Source organism: Nannobrachium achirus (assembly GCF_963921795.1).
Source record: "Nannobrachium achirus genome assembly, chromosome: 2".
Taxonomy (NCBI): domain Eukaryota; kingdom Metazoa; phylum Chordata; class Actinopteri; order Myctophiformes; family Myctophidae; genus Nannobrachium; species Nannobrachium achirus.
In genome coordinates, this window is record NC_137811.1 from 36,557,659 (window position 1) to 36,573,457 (window position 15,799).

The following is a 15,799-nucleotide window of genomic DNA, read 5'->3' on the forward strand; positions in this document are numbered from 1 at the left end:
GTAACGGTACAAAAAGATACTGTGAACAGATTTTTTTTTATTTCAAATAATGGATCCATATGTTCAAACAAAAATAGAGGGAAAAAAAACAAACTCTTATAGAAATAATCTGTGAAATTATTTATCAATAGACAACAGACAAAGGTCCCAGATTTTTGTAAAATACTATTTGTTGCTGATACCACAGTGCCATGTTGGCACCATGAGACGATTGGTCAAAAACAATTTTCCTGCAAACGAAAAACACTTAGTATAATCCTACACTTTGTCACAGTCAAACGTCCAACGAGGACAACATTGTAACATGAATTGGGGTTTTCAGAGGTTAGTGAGTGATACATTTTTACTACAATATCCTGTATGACTGAATGACACTTGTGAATTGAAGGTGGCCTTTCCTTAATGACAACATCAGCAGGAGAGGAAAGAAACCGGAACAATGTAAAAAAAAAAAAGAAAAAAAGCTATTGTAAACCAAAAACGCCTTTTTAGTGTGTTTCTTTTTTTCTGTGGTAGCACTTTTTGGTACGTTAACATATCGTCACTGTTGGGTAGAAACCTTGTATCTCCAAGTTTAGAATTTGTATGTTTTTTTCCGTAAAGTAAAGCCTTGCTTCATCATACAAGACTGTCGCACAAAACAAGTGAAAATAGCAGATCTACAAGCACACAAGTCGTGTGCTTGTAGATCAGCTATTTTCACTATTTTAAATCATTTTTTTAAATGATAAATACAAAACGAACGGTTTTGGAATTTTTTTCCACCCGACAACAACGCTATGGTTTTGATGGTAAACCGGCTACTTTCCTCTGCTAGAACGGTATAAGGAGGACGTAATGCCTGTCATAACAGGTAACAACAGATTATGGCACAGTCATAAAATAAATGGTCATTGACAAAATATTTTTGTTCTAAGGCAAGTACAGCTATAATTTTACAAAATCCTTCCCCCACCTCACCCCCAAAATATCACAGCTATCACACGTTGTCATGGCGAGGCACTGACAATCACTGGCTGTTGAAACAATCAAGATTCAAGAGGTTATGTTTCTGTCTCCTTTTTTTTTTTTTTGACAACTTTACGTTGGAGTTATGAAGGGCCACATGAAAGAAGTTGTGAAATGGTTAATGGTAGGTTCGGTCTAGTTTTACAATGCAAGTGCATATAGGATTTTATTCATTTCATTTATTTTTTTACAAATTCCCACACCCCCCTGAGACCTAGATACAAGTAAAAGTCAAATTACAGACCTACCGAAACTTAAATTGCCATCACCAACACTGTCGCTAAATAATCCCAAACAATATGCATTTTTCAGCTTTGGCACAAGTTTGTTGATGGGTGTAAAATTGGTGAGACGGATTTGTCCTTGTATTGATAATGTCCATCTGTACCCTCACCCTTGGACCTGAGCTTTTCACATTAAACCCCAATACACTATCAATGCCTATGGGTCAATGATATTCATATGGACACAATCATGTTTTTTTATATATATAAACAGTGCCAACACACACACGCACACACACACACACACACACACACACTCACGCACACACAATATACATGTCCTCTGCAAGAGTCCAAGGAAAATTTGGCATTTGTCTTTTTTAATGGCTTGTGGTTTTCTTCCAAATAAAAACTGGTAAATAAACACCAGGCTTTGTTCTGTTGGTAGAACAGTTCTACTGGCAAAGCCCTTGCTCGACAAGCACTATATTGGGATGCTTGGATACGGCCCCTTTAGAAGCAGGAACGGTACCAGCAATGGAACAGATGTCCTGTCATTTGCTTTCCTGGTTTAGGGTTTGGACGTGACATCTCCTGTGAGTCCAACAGACCTGCTGGTGAACTGACCAGCTACGCCCGTTCTTTCCCAGCAAGTTCACCTTCACGTCACGCCTCAAAGATAAGACTGCACCATCGTCTTCGGGACCACGATGGACCAATAAGTCTCTCCTTTGGCCGCAATCTCTACAAGAAGGAGGTGAGTGATTGGCTGGCTTGGCTAAATGGGATGTAATGGTAGTTCGCTGGTCAAGTCTAGGTATTTGGTGGAATGGTGAGGGGGGGCTGCTTCTTCTGGGAGAGTTGAGGTGTTGTGTACAGGGGACAGGAAGATGGTGTACTGTATATGAGTGGTCAGATGAATGTTCAGCATGAATCGCTCATGGAATTTTGCCAGGTCCTCCTCTGCCTCAGGGCCCGTTCTCGTTGTAGTGGAGGGAGATGGGACGGTCTCGCTGCACGGCTGGCATGTATGGCCAGTTGTAGCTGGACCCCGACAGCAGCATGTCGCGGAGCAGCGTCTCGATGGGCGTCTTGCCCACCAGCCGCACGAAGAACAGCTGCTCGATGACGGGCGAGGACACGATGCGCAGAGAGGGCAGGCGCAGCAGGAGCCGTCCGAAGCGGTTGGGCTGACTGGGATACTGGTTCCTCACGTACTCCTCCAGCGCACACTGGGACTTCTCCTGGATGCTCTCCACATGGGCCACGTCTGAGAGCCCCATGGCATCTGGAGGGGACAGGAAGGAAGGACTGGTAAGCAAGAATGCAATGCATGTATGTACAGTATGTACAGTATATGTGTGCACAATATGTGCACAAATATGAGGAAGACCTGGTCTATTCTTCACTGTTTTCTCTAGTGAATTCAATTCATATCAAGGTAAAACAGATAGAGGTGTTATATGTAGATAGTGTTACAGTTTGTAGTCCTAAGATGGGCTCCCTCACCAGATTTCCAATGCTTTTTATGACAGTTTTGTTCTACAACATAACTCACACCCAAATTTTCTTTTTCTTTTTTCACAAAATGTGTGGATTTCGGTGCTTCTTCTTAACTTACTGTATGTTAACTAATGGCATTCAGTCATTTAGACCAGTGATCCTTTTTATTTTCAATGACAACCAGTTTGATATGCATTAGGCCACGGATCCCCATTTGATGCACATTTTAATCTCTGTGAACCCAGTCTACATGTAAAATCATCATTGATCATTCAACTCTGTAAAATCATCATTGATCATTTAACTCTGACAGTGTACAATTTAAATTAATGAAGCCATAATGGTCCATTTTGGCTCTGTTTTGTACAATCCTGAAGTTCCTATCATTTAGCAGGGGACCTCCGAGAATCGCCAGCCCCTGCCCTATGCAAGAACCAGTGATTTAGTGCTCTTCAGCCTTTATCAAATGCAATTATTTGCTGTGAGTGGCAAAGTATGCAAGACAGAGGATTAGGACAGTCAAAGTCACAATTCAATGCATTTGCTGAACTCTGTACTAAAACTGACAAAAGAAAAAGAATGACATTCCGAATTGCAGATGACATTTTCCACCTTCTGAGACCTCAAACTTGGGTACAACCTCAATAAGCTAGTGAAAACCAGGGCTATAGATGCAGGGAGGTACAGTACATTACACTCCAACTGTAAACACTCTTGTCACGTTGAACTACAGCATTCCCTCTCCCCATACGCTTGGAAGGTCACGCTCACCACTCACACCTCTGGTTCCACCAGCCCTGCCGCCTCAGAATGAGTCTCGCACGACCAGGAGAGCGTGTTACGCTGTGTGATACTTTTCACACCCTCCGTACACAGGGGCTTTGTGCGGGAGGTCAGATATGTGTGAACCCAGAACTCATGCACATTTTACTGTGCACTGCTGCATGTTGTACATCCAGCAGCAGCGCTGCTATACTCTGTCCCTGTCCCCTGCATGAACCCTCGTTTGGAAGGCTGACTTGCTTTCCCTAAGTACTTTACTTTAGTTGAGTGTGCTAAAGCACCACGGTTTGAACCCATCAAAGTACTTTACTTTAGTTGAGTGTGCTAAAGCACCACGGTTTGAACCCATCAACCTGCGTGTGAGCTCCCTCTTTGTCCTTCCCGATGAGCTTCAGTTCCTGGCAACAAAAGATTTTAATTTGGCTGATATTTCTTTATGGGTTGTATAAGGCATGCACTTGCTACCCCTGCTATTGAGGACAAAACTGCTGCAATGTTTTTTTTTTTTTGTTGTTGTCTGTTGCTAGTTGGGGAGATGCGTGACCAGTCAGTTGTGGTTGGCATTGTAAGTGGGACCATCCATGTGACTGAATTCCCTCGCGTGCCAAAGAAACAAGTCTGTGGGCGATCGCCCACACCAGACACCAACTCCCTTTGTCTGATCCTTGGGCACACACCCAGGGGCGATGGGGGTTAGTGATCAGGGTGGCCTGGCTGAGATGCCCCATCTCTGATGTGGGTTGATGGGGCTGGGTTTTTATGCAGGAACGAGAGGGAGGGTTCTCAGAAGGCAGAGCTGGTAGATGATTGGTGTTTTATTTTGTTATCTTGCTATACCACGTCTTTATGGGGGGGGGGGGGGGGGGGGTGTCTAATAAGCATTTGTGTTTCCAGCATGTATGTGCCCATGTCTCTTGACTGCTTGTGTTCAGATTTGATTGTGTCTTTGTGTTGATCTGTGCACAATAATTGAATCTTATATACCAAAATTCACCTCAAGTCAAGTTTTTTTTTCTTCAAATGTAAATCATCTTGTCTCCCTTTTTTTCAATGTGCGCAAGTGTGTCTGTGTGTGCACGCTTGTCATTGTGTCATCGGTGTCTGTGTCTGTGTGTGTGAGTGTATGTGCCCATGGGATGCTCAAGGCTACAGGGGTTATGTAGGTCATGGCAGGGGCTGTGGCGTATTCCCCATCACACTGAAACCCACCATGCATAATTCAGCTAAACGTGGTGGGGGCAGGGGTGGTAGCAGGACCCAAACTAGACCTGCATTGGGTTGGGTTTGGGGGAAGAGAGTGGGGGGTGTAGAGGGGTCAATGACTGGTTTCAATAATAGATGTGAGCGTGAAGGGGGAATAGTTTGATGAAAGAAATGAGATGGAAGCGATAGATCCAGAACTACCTGCACGGAACGGTGCACAGCGTACTACCTATAGGTACACAGCACACAGAGCAGAGTGAGGCTTACTGGCTGGGAGAGGAAGAAGAAGACAGGTTTTGGTGTGATTTAACAAAAAACAACAAGGGTGAGAGACACTTCCTTGTTGGGCCTGGTTTTCCTCACCACCTCCCTGGGTCACAAGGCATTAAAGGAGACCCCAGATCTGATAGTATCTTGACTGCCATTGGAACCCAACGGTGGGAATGATGAACGCCCAACAGGGTGCTATGAACTTTCTCAAATTTTTTTTTTATTTTATAAAAAATAAAAAGATTGGGGTGGGGTAGTTAATAATGTTCTGAGGGGGGAAGTAGTAGGGTGTCAAGAGTCAAAGATTAATCTTGTTTGAGCCAAATTGGATCCACAGAGCTACCCACAACTTTTCAATAATGCATGTCATACTATCAACAACAACCCATCTTATACCCTGGGTCCCTTTTTTAATGTAAACTACACGTGGTACAGTAAGACATTATGGCTAAAGGATAACACAAAAAAGTCATTGTGGAATACATCCACAAATACAAACACTATATGCACAAAGGAGAAAAAGGATTTACATCTACCTCCTCAGATAAGAGGTTTTTCCAGGCCAAATTTGAAAGAGATCAGTGATACACAGGCTTTATAGCCTTGATGGAAAAAAGAAAAAGAAAACCCCTTACAGAATTCTCCCTCTCTCGTTCTATTTGTGCAAGGGTTACATTAAACTAAAATGTGAAAATACTAATTACTGAGGGAGAGAGAGAAAGAGACAAATTACAGGCAGACAAAGGGGTAAGAGTTCATACAGAATACAGAACAGGATTCCCTGACTATTGTATTCTAACTAATCTAAAGTAATGTTGCCGGGCCATAAAAGTTTGCTGGCTGGCTAACATAGAAGACAAGCTAATCCAGCATTAGCTGTGCAACAGCTGTCCAAAGACGGTCAAAAAAATTGCAGAATGGGATTCGACAGCGGGTGGCATTTGAATTTATTCGATTGGAATTTATTTACCGTACATGTTATATAACATGTTAAATAATGGATGCTTTCAACATGAAGATGAGGCTTTTTGGTGCTATCTGGGATTAGAAAAACGACAATTAATGATACATAATTAATTGAGATGTACATGATTCTTAAAAGAAATCATCCAGAAACACAGATATGTGTATATATATATATATATATATATATAAAGAAAACTTCATAGGAGAACAATTTAAAAGCAATACAAAACACCTTCCATTATGCTGTGAATTGTCACATGGTGCCTAAATAGTTGTAGTTTTTGTCTTTAATATTCACCCACCAGAACGCGCCGTACTATGATGTGTACTACTACTTAGTTAAACATACTGTAACTGCTAATTGTAACTGAACAGACAAGATCACCAACCATGACTTGCAGTGGAACAGTGGTACTAGCAGTTACATATGGAGTTAATGAGAGCATATCGAGTATGGTAGAGTGGGGGGAGGAGGTGAGGGGGTCACATCTCGGTCAAACTCACTGGAGGTGAAAAGGCTGTAGACTAAGTACTATTGAAGTGAGCCTGTGTGTGTGTGTGTGTGAGTGAGAGGTGAAGTTGAGGTCAAGCCTTCCAGAGGTCACATAGGGCTGTATGATGAATTTATATTGACAGTAAATTGTCAAGCAATGATCAAACTTGAAAATGATGCAAAAGAATCAAGTTCTCTGTCGGTCTTTGAACATAAGTAGGAGATCCTGTAAAACTGTATCTTTTATTGCATTGTTTTTAATCAATATATGACTTAATAGGGATGAAAACACTAATGTGCTCTAAGGCAGTGAGTGCAGTCCCAAGCTTTTCAGGATGAGATCCAAAAGAGAGATTAGGTGTTTGCCTGTGACCCAAACTAGTGAAAATAGCAGATCTACAAGCTTGCAGCGCCACGCTGTGAGCTTGTATATCTGCTATTTTTCAATAGCTAAAGTATAAAATAATTAATGCCCCTCCACCATGGGCCTTAGTTACTCTATCCCACTTTCCCCCCCTTGAGACGCCCCTGGTTGTTCTCCACACAGTGAGTGTATGCTGTATGTACGGCAGCTCACCAGAGGTGAAGAGGACGATGGACTTGAGGCAGGAGTACTCGGCGGTGTCCACCTGCAGCACCTTGAGCTTCTCCACCTGCTCCTGGAACACCCGGATGTGGTCCATGAAGGCCACCACACGCTCCGCCGACATGGGCGACGCGTGCAGGCCGGCTGCCGCCAGCAGGGGCGCCACGTGGAGGGGCATGGAGCACTGGGCGGCGTTCAGGACGAAGAGCTCACTCCAAGACATGCGCAACAACGCCACCTAGGGTACAGGAGGAATGGGGCACTAGTTTAGAGATGCAGTGCTAGGATTTATTTCCCCCCTAAAACATGATTATCAGGTATTATGATTATACTAGGAGGAGGATTTTTTTTCCCAAAGAGTGTACAGAAAGAGTTAAAATCAGGTTTTTATTTGGCCACACCCACCAGTTCATTAAGTATGCCTGGTTGTCATGGTGGGTAGTGACCCAGCTGTTAGCCACACCCACAGTGTTGGGGGGAGGATGATTATATGATGTCATTTAATCACTGTTTTTGGATCGGCACTTTTGACCCACAAGGTGTCAGATTCCAGGAAGAAATACAAAATACAAAGCGAATACATAATTGCTCATAACATCCACACCAGGGGGGTCTAATGAGGGGGGTCAACCTCACTATGGCACCACCTCTTTAAAGGTAGGGTAAGTCAGGGGATTTGATGTTTGACCTTTCACTCTGTACTTAGTCTGCTCTTTTTCTCCTCTACACCAAACCTCTTTGCCGAAAATAGACGATCTACAAGCTCACAACGCCTGCTTGTAGATCTGCTATTTTTGGCTAAAGTTCTCAGAATGTGCACGCAAGTGTTCAAGTGGTTAATATAAAAAAGGAGAAAACTCCAATCATGGTCAAGTGGGGGCGGGCCTTATGCGCACAGAGGCATGCCCCCACTTGATCATGATTGGAGGAAGGCCCACTCCTGTCACCTACATGAAATCTGAAACAAACTTAATTTAAATACCCTACCTTTAAATGGTTTGTATTTCTAAATGCAGAGGAAACTATGGCGTAATAGAAATGATTGAAGAGTTGTAACACTGACTGTAGCACATATTAGTCTTCCTTTACACCAGTGGTTCCCAAACCTTTTAGCTCAAGACCCAAAAGAGAAATCAGATGTTTACCCAGGACCAAAACTAGTGAAAACAGCAGATCAACAAGCTTACAACACGTTGCTTCGCTTTTAACGCCAATCTGCCCCTAGTTTCTTGCATTAATCATGACAGCACTTATCCTTGGTATGCACCCATAACTGATATGATCCATAATAATTGCGACCAAAGGTCACAGTTAACTATGAAAACCGGCACATCTTGTCTGTCCTTCCTTCTGTAAAGCCTCAACTTTGCTGACATTGTGACATCACGTGACATCACCTCATCAAAGATCAAACCCTGGATATCCATACATGGAGATGACTGGATCATCACCTAGATCTCCATATATGGAGCTGACCTCTACATCTGATTCCCAGACGATGCCCTGTTAGGGCACTCCACTCATAGAATCCCTTATATGCCCATAAAAGGGGACAAGGACTAAAAGACAGATACTGACACGCACAGACACATGTCTGGGGTCTCACAGCACACAGTTGGTTCTACAGACAGGGATCTCCATATATGGGCATAAAAAGGATTGTATGTATGATCTGTCAGACGTCATAGACGTAATAGGACTTTCACATAACAGTAACCGAGCAAGCATGTCTGGGGTCTCACAGCACACGGTTGGTTCTACAGACTCCAACTTTTGCACACGGATAGCTCAGATTTTTGCCTATGTCCTTAGCTGCTTCCCCTGCCCTTACTGTACTTGTACAATGTACAGTTGTATGAAACAACATTTATTTTTGTAGAACCGCCGATCCAATCAATATGCCCTTATCTCCATATACATGGATCTCAAGACAGATGGCCAAGACAGACGGCGCGACCTCGCCCTTTAGGCGTCTTACTAGTAAGTATTATTATGGGACGTGGTTGCTTTTCGCCCTTAGGCGTCTTCCTGGTTATTATTATTATCCTATTATATAATATAAGGAAACCTTTGTCTTCAAAACATTGTCAAAACCAGTTTGTTCTGCCTGGCTCTCCTCAGTGCCTTAAGCAACTGATATGAACTTACACACAGCCACTGACCATTAGCATATGCACACCGTCCACAAGGAAGCCCTTTTTTCACTTCCTCACAATTTAAGACGTTTATTTGCGCTTTTCTGTAAACACCGGAGATTGGCAGTTCGGCCTATGGGATCCGTTGTCACTGCCACTGGTATGCTCATGGGCTGTGATGCAGGCTAAGGGGTTTGCCTCTGTAGACTGTGAGGCTGAGGCAGACATGGCTATCACAGCTTAGTTGTAAATGAGTTTGGTCGAGGACTTTCATTTAGGAGCCGTGTCCACACACACAGCCTTTTATGAGTCGAGGGCCACTATAGATATCATTTTTCGGGTGAGCTGCACTGTGTGCGTGCGTGCCTGTGCACGTGTGTATGTGTGTGTGTTTGTGTGTGTTTTAACTGTCGGATCTAGGCAGAGATTGAGTCATCCCTAGGTATGGACTTAGTTATTATTATTAAAGCAGGTTACATCTTTGCGGCATTACTGTTAACTCACCTGGTCCATAAGCTGCAGATCGGGGAAGAATGGGATGTTCTTGGCCCACTCCACGGCACTGAAAAGCAGCCTGGCCGCAAGCTCACAGATGTTCTCGATGCCCATAAGGTTGTTTCCCTGCATGCACTGTGCTCCATAGCGGGACGTAGGATAAGGTTCGGCACGCAGCAACAGAGAAATGAAGCCAGATAGGTAGGGCTGGCCGTTGTAAGGGTCACTGCCGTTGGTCAGGTACTGTCCTGGGCTGGTCTGGGAGTTGGACATGCGACCTCGCTGGACAGCTGACAGAAAAAGAGTACAGAGACACAGACATGGGTTAGAATCGGAGAGCCTGATACAGTAGTAGCACTGGTTCTCAACCTGTGGGTCATGATTAACTTAATGTGAAACATTGTTTTCTCACTCAACAGTAAACAAAACATCATAAAGTTTAAGTGTATGGAGGGTATCTGCACATTTCTAAAGTGACAATTTGAGGACTTTTTAATGACTAATTAAACATTGGTCAAATTGTCAAATATTAAGAGGCACAACGCCTAGCAACGCAAGGCGTTGTGAGCATGTAGATCGTCTATTTTCACAATAGAATCATGTTTACAAAATGTAATGCCTCAACTCTTATTGCTCGTCAGGGTGGGGGGGGGGGGTCCCCAGTTAAAATATGATTATTTTGGGGGTCTCGGCCTTAAAAGGTTGAGGACCACTGAATCTTTCTCTTCATCCTGCTTTCAATCCCACCCTCTGCTTAATTTCAGCCCAGATACGTACACATGTACCACACAGTACAAATCGGGACCCTGAAAGCGTCTCTGTCAACACACTGTCATTATGGGGTCTCGCACTAACTGCCTTGATTTAGTAGGACTGCTATCACACCACGCCGTAAACCACAATCTGCTCTGGAGTCTATGGCCACGGACCAGGCGCTCTGCACTGTCTCACAGGGAACGTCGTACAGGAGGGCAAACTGCAGCTAAAAGCCCTATGTACTGGAGGGAGAACAGAGGATTGAGCACAGGGAAATGTTTCTGGCTCTTACTGTAAATGTGTCTGCACTCTGTCTCATCCTGACCAGGATTACTCTATTGCTACTATGCATCAATGAGTAATGGCAAGCAGCAGACGGTAAAGACATCGCACTTCTTCACACCTACAGTACTCACACACACACACGCTCCCATCCTCCCGCTTCCACTGGCAAATGGCTCAGCCTGAGGCGAGGAGGGCACACAGAGGCCAAGCTCTCACTAACTCTCACACACACACACACACACACGCACACACACGTGTGTGAGCGCACACACACACACACACACACTCCCAACCCCCCCTCGCCAAGCAATGACGATGCGGTGAGTGCTTAAAGGCCCATTTGGAAAACACCTGTTCAGCCATCCCCGCTGTCTAACTAATAACTCCATCTACTGTTACAGAGAGCGGGAATAAAGAGAGAGAGGGAGAGAGAGAGAGAGAGGGGGGCAATGGAAAGGCAAGCGAGAAATGGGATAGGCACTGCTAGAAAGTAAAGAGCTACAAAAGGTGAGATAAAGTTGAGAAAGAGTGTGAGAGGTGATAAGTACGAGGACTGGGGCCAAAGGGGGGAGCGAGAGAGAGAGAGAGAGCAAGAGAGAGAGAGATCCACAGTAGTCATCAGTGTGGCGGTGCTCATAACGCATCATGACATGAAGCGTTGTGAGCTTGGAGATTGGCTATTTTTATTTTTTTATTTTTTTTTTAAACGACAAATTTAGAAAAAGTACTCAAAATAGGAAAACCAGGTTCAATGCAGTTAACATATTTATTTGTATTTTTATTAAATTGTGATGTCCTCAAACATAATATGAAACAAGACAGACAGTCTTCATTTCCCCAAAGCTTGGATAAAAAAAATATTTCCACTGGCGATAACAATGAATGACCAGAGGGTGGATATAAAAAAATCGAACCCTGTTGTAGTTGATTATAACAACATGGAGGTGAGGTTTGCTACAGAGAGGAGAAATGGTTTACATGAAGAGACAGGTGGGAGGCAGAGAACCAGAGCTGGGGAAGCGAGAGGGGAGGGGGAACAACAGTTTGGAAAATGCTTTTCAACCCGGTGTCACCTGTCATCTCAAACACAGCAGCTGTGTCAGTCGAATGCAGCACGACAGTGCGCCTGCCTGAAAAAAGACAAAAGGTCAAATCACTCGCGAATGCCATGAAAATGCCGTTAATTCTGCCCCGTCACCCGCATAGAAAATAACAAAAAGATATTAGACAAAAGATTTTGACCTCAGAAATACTCGTTTTTTTGCCGTGAGCTCATTTCAACCCACATTCCCCGGGATAAAGAATGCAGTCTCCTTTGGCAAACAGTGGCGTCTGAAGCTATGAAGAGGTGTTGCTTGTCACAAAGACAACATTGCACAATGGGACATTCCTTGTCAGTCACACTCACAACAGCACAGCTCTCATCTCGACATAAAAAAGAATGGGACTTTTGACACAGCAGTTAGCAGAATTCCACAATTTCCAGAAAACCACAACTGAAGTGTAATTTATATGGTTTTGTACTTGGTCTTGCAGTAATTAATGGTTAATCCTTCAAAACAGAAAATCCACTCGATCCACTTGACCTCTCAAAAGCCTCATTGTGGAGGTCACTCACTGGTGGCAAACTACATCTGACGGGAGACAGGCTGCTCTTTCTCTTTTCTGGCCTAAAAGACGGGGGTACACGGCAGAGACAGTGGACAGAAACCGGCTAGAACAGTGAGGCAGATCAAGGTCGGATGTTCTGGGATAAGCAAATAAATGTGAGTCGTGTGCGCGCGCGTGCGCTTGCGTACATGACGTACCATTTGTTTCCTGCTATTTAATTAGTTAGTTTAGTGCAGTGTTTCTCAAACTTTGAAATTTGAAGGTCTCCCCTTAACTTTGACAAAAATCAAATCTGTACACTGTCAAAGTTACAGACTTGGAAGGGTCAATTTAGACCCCCATAAAGGAACCTAGAGAGTCCCTGAAATCCACTTTGAGAACCACTGGTTTAGTTGGCCAAAGCTGCATGTCTATTCTACACATCAGCACTGTGCAAAGCACAGGAGCCATTCTTGTTTTGATTTGCACCATTAACGCCACCAACATAAAACTCCTGTCCACTGTGAAGGTAGCACAGACAAATGGAGGAGTAAAATGGCACAAAAACCTAGAGTAGGTAGTGAGTGGTACACCACAGGGTATCTCACCACTATTTCATAATGCCACTTCAGCACATGGCAGCACCGAGTGCACGCTCTGTGCTCAGCTGCCCTGGATTACCCTGTGGGTCAGACTGCACCAGGAATTACAGAGGAGGTGCGCCAGCTAAATACAATTAAGGCCCGTGAATGTCGGGACTAAAAGGTCACAGTGTCTGCCGGAACACTGTAGACACATAATAGATTTTGGCTCAGTCTACTACTCTACACTTCCACTAATAAAAAACAAATTACCCCAACATGACCGTGACCACGCGCGTGCACGTGTGAGTATTTGTATATTTGTGCATGGTGGGGGTGTGTGTGTGCAATGTGTGGTGGTGTGCCTGGCAATTCAAAGGCGCGCGTGTCAGTCCGTACATGATGCACATAACTGGCATAATAACGTATGCCATTTGTTTGAAGCGTACACTGAGTATGTTGACGCACAGAGGAATACCCGTCCGTGCCTGTAACCCTAGTAGTCACACTACCTCAGTGGTTCTCAACCTGTGGGTCGGGACCCCCAGGGGGGTCAGTGCGTGTGCGTGCGTGTGCGTGTGCGTGTGCGTGTGTGTGTGTGTGTGTGAGACAGTCAGATTGTATGTGATGTGACACTCAGGTGTCATTGCTGCAGCTCTCACAGTGACTCATTTAGCTTTGCCCTGAACTCTGACCTACAGGTCACTTGTTCACGACACACCAAGTCCTGTGGCAAAGAAAAGCACTGGGAACGAAGGCTGTCAGACTGGAGCTAAGAGATGGGCTAATATCAGGGGTGTCGTTGGCTGGATTATTCACCAAGCTTTCCCGGAAGAGAAAGATCCCAAGATTTTTTCTGCACTGGACCCCATTCATCTTCCTCTTTGATTTTCTAACCTTAATAAACATCGTCATGAATACTTTATGGTTCATGTCGCTAGTGAAAAACTGCCTTTCAATTACCATGATATGCGTTTTGTGCAAATATGGTCCCATTTATGTTCAAATTGATGATAAAGTTGCGGGGGGCGTGGCCAACTAAACTGATACCAGCCGTCTGTGTTCTTCTTCGTGTGCTGTATTTCGGGAGGCTCCGACGCCGACCACATTTTCCCATGTATCCCTGCGGTTCCACGTGACCGCAAATAGCATTCCTTATGATTCCTGGGGTACCATTCAAACAATGATGGCGACACCCATACAAGAGACAAAAAGGCGTCATTTTCGCCGCATAGAAACCAATGGCTTCGCGTCGTCCACATTGTTTTTGAGCGGTGGTCACACCGTCTCCATAGCGTGGCCGTGTGTGTATCCGTGTGTGTCTGTCTGTCTGTAGCCTGAGGTGTATGTAGCCTCAGTACCTCTGGGTGACCAGAGAGGTGCTGTTGAGTCTAGCTTACCCTGAGCATCAACTGCAACCAGTTGGGGCCTAAGTGAGCAAGTATGGCTCACACTCTCTCTCTCTCTCACGCACACGCGCACACCCCCCCCCCCCCCCCCCCCCCACACACACACACACTCCAGCTGGGTGAGCAACGCACACACACACACACACCTCTGTGAGCAACACACACACACACACACACAGACACACACATGCACGCACGCACGCACACACACCCCCACCCCCACACACGTGCAGGCACCACCGCTCACTTCAAACTTGGGTTTGATTTTACAGTCTATGGCTAATATGCAAGGAGAGAGACAGAGAGAAAGACTGACAAGCGGACAGACAAGTAGAAGACGGAAAACATCCACAGAAAAAGCAAAAAGTCATTTAAAAGGATGTAATATTTAATCTAATCAAAAGTTGGATCGAGTTGAGTGGGTTGAATTGACCCTAACCCTGGTGTGTGTATTGACCATGTAAGTCTCAAAGTGTACTGAGTGTGAGTGACACAATGGCATGAGAGTGCAGACTGGGAGCAGTAACAAAAGGCATGTAGTTACAGTCAGAAGTATATGAAGCCCTTTACAAGAAAATAAAGTTATTTCACTAAATTGTATCCTGTACCCCAAACTTACAAATACATAACTATTGTTTCTATGATCACATCATTCTCTGGCTCTTATAATAAACGTCAAAATAATAAATGTTTTATTTAGGTATGTGGCTTTATCCTCCTTACTTCTATATACACACTTCTTAGAATGGTTTGCTTTACTGTAGCACGTATTGTAAACAATTAAATGCAAAACAAACCCTGTATTATCTTCAACTATAATGGAGAAAACAAGTATGGGGGTTGGGGGGATATTTCCGACCAACTCTGTATATCTTCACAGCGTTATTTCAAGTAACCTGGGTGACAAACAAAAACAGGTTGAGCTACTAAAGACATCAGCATCAGTCAATCAGGCATGTCGGTTAAAGTGATTGATGGAATGCACCTGGACGTCCATATTTCGGGCATGCTATTATAGGTGAATTTTCTCCAAACACAAACACACACACACACACACACACACACACACACACACATGCCTAGGCCTATACGTACATATGCTTAGTAACTTACACCATGTTGCATGGTGAAAATAGTCGATTTGCAAGCTTTGCAAGGTTGTTAGATCGTAGATCTGCTATTTTTGACAGGTTTAAATGGTTAATTAGCACCATGTATCAAAGCCAGACAATAGATAGTGGTGTCCTATGTCCAATAGACAATTTTTGCAGGTACAGTAGGTGACAAAAATTGCAGAGAAGAGCAAGCAAGCAACATTCTTTTGAATTGTCATTAAAACAAAATGAGGATGTGATGGGTGATGACTAACTAAGAAAAGGTGAGGTCCTCATATAATCCCTTCCAGGGTTGCTCACCTCACCTACACAGCTCCTTCTTACTTGACCCTTTCTTATGAAGATGTTTACTGTATAGAGTACTTACACTCATCCTGTTGTGCAAATCAATCAAATT

The 15,799-nt window shown here is 44.1% G+C and overlaps 1 protein-coding gene across 1 annotated transcript in view; it reads right to left on the bottom strand.

Moving 5' to 3' along the window:
- Positions 1 to 716: 716 nt before the first annotated feature.
- Positions 717 to 15,799, bottom strand: part of nr2f5 (nuclear receptor subfamily 2, group F, member 5) — a 20,493-nt gene continuing 5,410 nt past the window's right edge. Inside the window, exons 2-4 of the mRNA XM_080754904.1 lie at positions 9,676 to 9,956; positions 7,028 to 7,274; positions 717 to 2,520 (exon numbers count right to left, since the gene is read on the bottom strand). Coding sequence (XP_080611030.1) covers positions 2,201 to 2,520; positions 7,028 to 7,274; positions 9,676 to 9,956 — 848 coding nt within the window. The 3' untranslated portion in view covers positions 717 to 2,200. The remainder of the gene's footprint in view (positions 2,521 to 7,027; positions 7,275 to 9,675; positions 9,957 to 15,799) is intronic.